The 4,390-nt window shown below is 42.6% G+C and overlaps 1 protein-coding gene across 3 annotated transcripts in view; it reads left to right on the top strand.

The window, feature by feature from the left end:
• LOC108690401 (serine-rich adhesin for platelets) overlaps positions 1 to 4,390 on the top strand; it is a 74,620-nt gene that overhangs the window by 59,702 nt on the left and 10,528 nt on the right. For all 3 annotated transcript variants that reach the window (XM_018197665.1, XM_018197666.1, XM_018197663.1), the window contains 2 exons: positions 261 to 383; positions 474 to 2,184. In XM_018197665.1, the coding sequence (XP_018053154.1) occupies positions 261 to 383; positions 474 to 2,184 (1,834 nt within the window). The remainder of the gene's footprint in view (positions 1 to 260; positions 384 to 473; positions 2,185 to 4,390) is intronic.

Here is a 4,390-nt window from a genome sequence, read left to right on the forward strand (position 1 = left end):
TAGTCCTAATGGAAGACGCGCGATAAGCTTGCCTAACAGCCAGTAGCAGTTAGGAAATAAACGTGACCTCAATCTTAAAGAGAGAAAGATTATCGAAGCCGACGTGTTATTGTATACGTCCCTCGATAGGTTGCGTTCTCGAGAACGCAATCAGGCCAGACCCTAAAAGCACTTATCCCTTAGTAGTAGCAATAGTAGTAGTATTAAACCAAAAATCCAGAGTAAAGAGAGAAAATTCCTACCGATCACTCGTGTCTCAGGTACTCGTCACCGAGGGGCAGCCCCGCGCAATCCGTGACGACGATGACGACGACGATGACGACGCCGAGCGGCGGCGGCGGCGCCGCGATGACAACGTCGACGCCGGGCGGCTACACCAGCAGGTTCGTAGCGCACGTAGCTCACGGTCAAACGACTGCTCATGATGAGGCCACTTCTAATTCCAGTAACCCCCTCGACCGTAATCGTTTTAGGGCGTTTAGCGCGGACGGTACCGAAAGGTGCTCGGCCGGTCGTGTCGACGACGCTAAAGTAATCGCGGCTACGGCTACGGTCGCGGATTCCGCTTATGACATCAACGCCGACGGGAACGCGCTTAAACCACAGGCGACGAACACTAGCTCGGCACAAACGGACGTTATTACGGACAAATCAACCACCTCATCCACTTCTTCCTACCTCGCGATAAGCGAACCCGAAAATCTCCTCGGGAATAGCCGCGGCGATAGTCGAGTTATGAATGTGACATTCGAAGACGACGACGCATTAGTGCAAGATCGTTCCGGGAACGGAGAGAGTCGCAGCCAGGATGAACTATCTACTATCACGATTGAAGATGATTCCGACACGAGAAGAAACGCCACAGAAGAAATGATATCTGAAAACCATGACTTTGAGGACGCTCCTAGTTTCTTTCGAATCATCGTAGAAGACGTTGATGCGTCTGTCGCCGAGAAGTCTATGTTGGATTCTACGAATCAAAGTAGATGTGAGATAATCGACGAGATCGAGCGCAGAGATCGCTCGAGGTCCAAAGAGTCTCACAGCATTTCTGAATGTTCGAGTTCCGTTAGTGGCCGAACGATGTCCTACAGCGAATCGGAGAGTGATTCCGAAAATGTCTCCGAGGAGGAAAACGAGGAGGAAGACGAGTCTCGAGATGAAAACTGCAACGTGAAAAATAAGAAAAAGGAGAATAAGAAGGATGATAGAAATTACGACAATAACGATAACGCGGAAAGCGAAGTTAACGAAGAGAATAAAGAATCCTCGAACTCCGACAGTGACGAGGAAACCACGGTACTGAGTATTAGCTCGAATATCCAAGGCGAAAGCAGCGCGACGCCTGACGATCGTTACGAGAGGGATCTGAAGCGCCGAAGTGCCTCTATAATCGACGAGAGGAGCATCGAGGAGATGTTTGACGACAATGGCTGGGTAGTGACGGAGCAGGATTTAGAGCAGGATTTACCGAACGATCTGCGAACAGTATCTACGATCCTGTTAGATTTTCCTGAATCTACGGTCGATCGCCCATCCGAACAGATTACGAGCTCTATCGGCGACGTCAATGACGCAGCAGGGACACGTACTGATGAAATTATTCCAAAAATTGCCGAAGAGAGACACAACGAGACATTTAGCAACTTTGAGGATTTCTCCACACAGTCAAGCATCACCATCAACGCTGAGATGGTTCCCTCGAGTGAATGGCAAGGGTTCGAGGCTCCGTCGAGAAGTCGCGTGTATAGACAGAGCAGTCTGGGTAAGAACGGATGGCTGGTCTCCGATGAGTCGGAAAGCGAGTCCGATCGGGCAACCTCTCCAATTGAAGCTTCTTCCGATCGAGATATCACTAGAACAGAGTTCGCGAACGAAGCGATTGGGTTCGACGGAATCGAAGATACGGGCGACATCGACGAGAACGGGTGGGTTATACTTGACGACGACGACGACGATGACGACGACAATAATAACGATGAGCTCGACGAAGAGCTCACAGGAGCTAGCAGCGCGCAGGAGAACACGATTTGTTCTCAAACGATTGACTTCGTAGACTCAAAAACTAACATTGAGAATGGTGCGTTAGTCGCGGACGTTAAGCGGTCGAAAGGCGCCGAGCAGTCAGGGCCCGACAAACACGAGGAAACGTCCGGTGCCAGTATGAGTGTACCGATGCAAATGGTAACCACCGTCTTCTGTATGTCCGTACTGTGTTACAGCATTCTAACGAATCTGTTCCCCTAAATCCGTCGAGCTCTCTCCCTGACGATACGTAAATACAAGTATCCTCCGAGTCCTCCCACACTTTCTCTTTGTCTCCCACGTCGTCTCGGATTCGGCATTCAAGATGAAAGACCGTGGACTTTGCACAAGCTTACGCAGTAATTGACGGGACTGTCTTGCCGCGAGTAACGATGCAGCAGTTTTCTGAGGGGAATCCATCTCTCGTTTACTTCACCAAAATGTTCCCAGCAAACACCAATTAACCGGAACATAACTATTAATCATAATTTCACACTCAACAATATAATTGCAATGTAACATATTATATTACAGTTATATTGTTGAGTGGAAAATTATAACTAACAGTCGTGTTACAGTTGGTGTCTACTGGATTAATTTTATATTATGCTTAAATTGTGATTAAACTTTTGATTTGTTTCATAAGACGTACAATTTTTAGAAATTTCGTAGATTGTATGATATTTAATTCGTAGAAAATATTGTAGCTTTTTAAATTGTTTGGCTCTTTTATTGCTTAACAGAAATAGAAGAAAATCTATTCTATTACTAATTAATTATTTAACAAATTATGCGAATTATGCGTATTAACGAATACCATTATACACATCCGAGTTCCAATTAATATCCGAAAATAATCATATTTCAATTAATTTTTGAAACTAAATATTTCGGAATCAAACAATATAAAAAAATTAATCGATTAATAATATTACGCTAGGAAATTTGAGAGAAATAATAATAAGATTGCAGAAAAATATAAATCAAAAAGACTGCTGCTCGAAACTCACGCGTCTCCTTTGGCCGACGTCGTAAAAAGGCTTGTCGGAGAATATTTATGAAACATAGCTATTTGTCCACGCTATGCACACGATAAATGCATTTTTACACATTGTGATAGTCGTAATTACGGCCGAGCGCCATTGTTCCTATTATATTTGTCGATTCGCGAAGCGTGACTCCGAGTCGCTGAACTACGATAGCTTCGCGTTTTCTTTGCCTTGCGAGTGCAATCGCACACGCATATATTATTGTCACATCTCAGGTAGAACATAAAATCATAAGATTAAAATGACATTAAGTAGCAGTCATTTTAGATAAATTCATAATGGTGTGATAATTTTACGATTAATTCTTAACATGACAATGATTTTCAAGTAATTTTTTAACTAAAACATTACTTACAAATTATTGTTAAAAATTGATCATAAAATCGACAAAGTAAAGTATTGAATGATACCATTATGATTTTTTCTGAAATGACTTCTACTCGATGTCACCTTGATTTTTTTATTTTGTATTCCATCTGGGATTCGGTAATGAAACATTGACTACGTTCAACCGAAAAAATAGTTTGTTATAAGATTCTTCAATAGTTGGTTTATACTTTTAGATCCTTTGAGGAACTAGAGACAAGATCCAATGTTAAAGAATCTTATCAATAGTTGCAAAGTTGCTTTCTCTGTTGAATGCAGCCATTCTTAAATTCGCCGCTTTCGCATTGAGCTTATTAAAGCTATACTTAAGAAAAAGAGGTAGAAGCACCAGACGTCGGCGGTCGATTCACGGTGGCCAGGCATCGCGGATCGACCGCCTCTGCATGCGCGTCGCGTTATCTATCATAAGTTTTGTACTCTCTCCTTATAGCGAATAGGCTTACGTCACAGTTTGTCGGTGTGGTAAATAAACTGCATTTCTTTGTGATAACTCGTATTATTTATTTCCCTCTCAACCGTCCTTAGTATCGACGCGCGATAATAAATACGAAGTATCACATCCCTTCTACAAATCTTGTTCATATAACATCTGTTTTTTCCAGTTTTTCCTTTCTTTGTTTTTTTTCCTGATTGCCCACTATTTCTTCTGTCACCTTTCACTCTCTGTCCCGAAATTTTTCAGATTCTTACGTTCTCTGGTCCCCAATAAAATGTTTACTGTCCCTGTCCATATGTGTCATCAATGAAATACCAAAGAGCGAGATACGATAAGTACGAGAAGAATGCATATTTATTTATTACACTAACAAATTGTACGCTAGAATCATATCATTGTTGATTGATGAACATCGATTATCAGCAGATGGAGACGGCAGTTCAGATTTGTGTTTCGAGCGTGAGATTATATCTGAGATTATATATATATATAT

This window comes from Atta colombica, unplaced genomic scaffold (assembly GCF_001594045.1).
Source record: "Atta colombica isolate Treedump-2 unplaced genomic scaffold, Acol1.0 scaffold32, whole genome shotgun sequence".
NCBI lineage: Eukaryota > Metazoa > Arthropoda > Insecta > Hymenoptera > Formicidae > Atta > Atta colombica.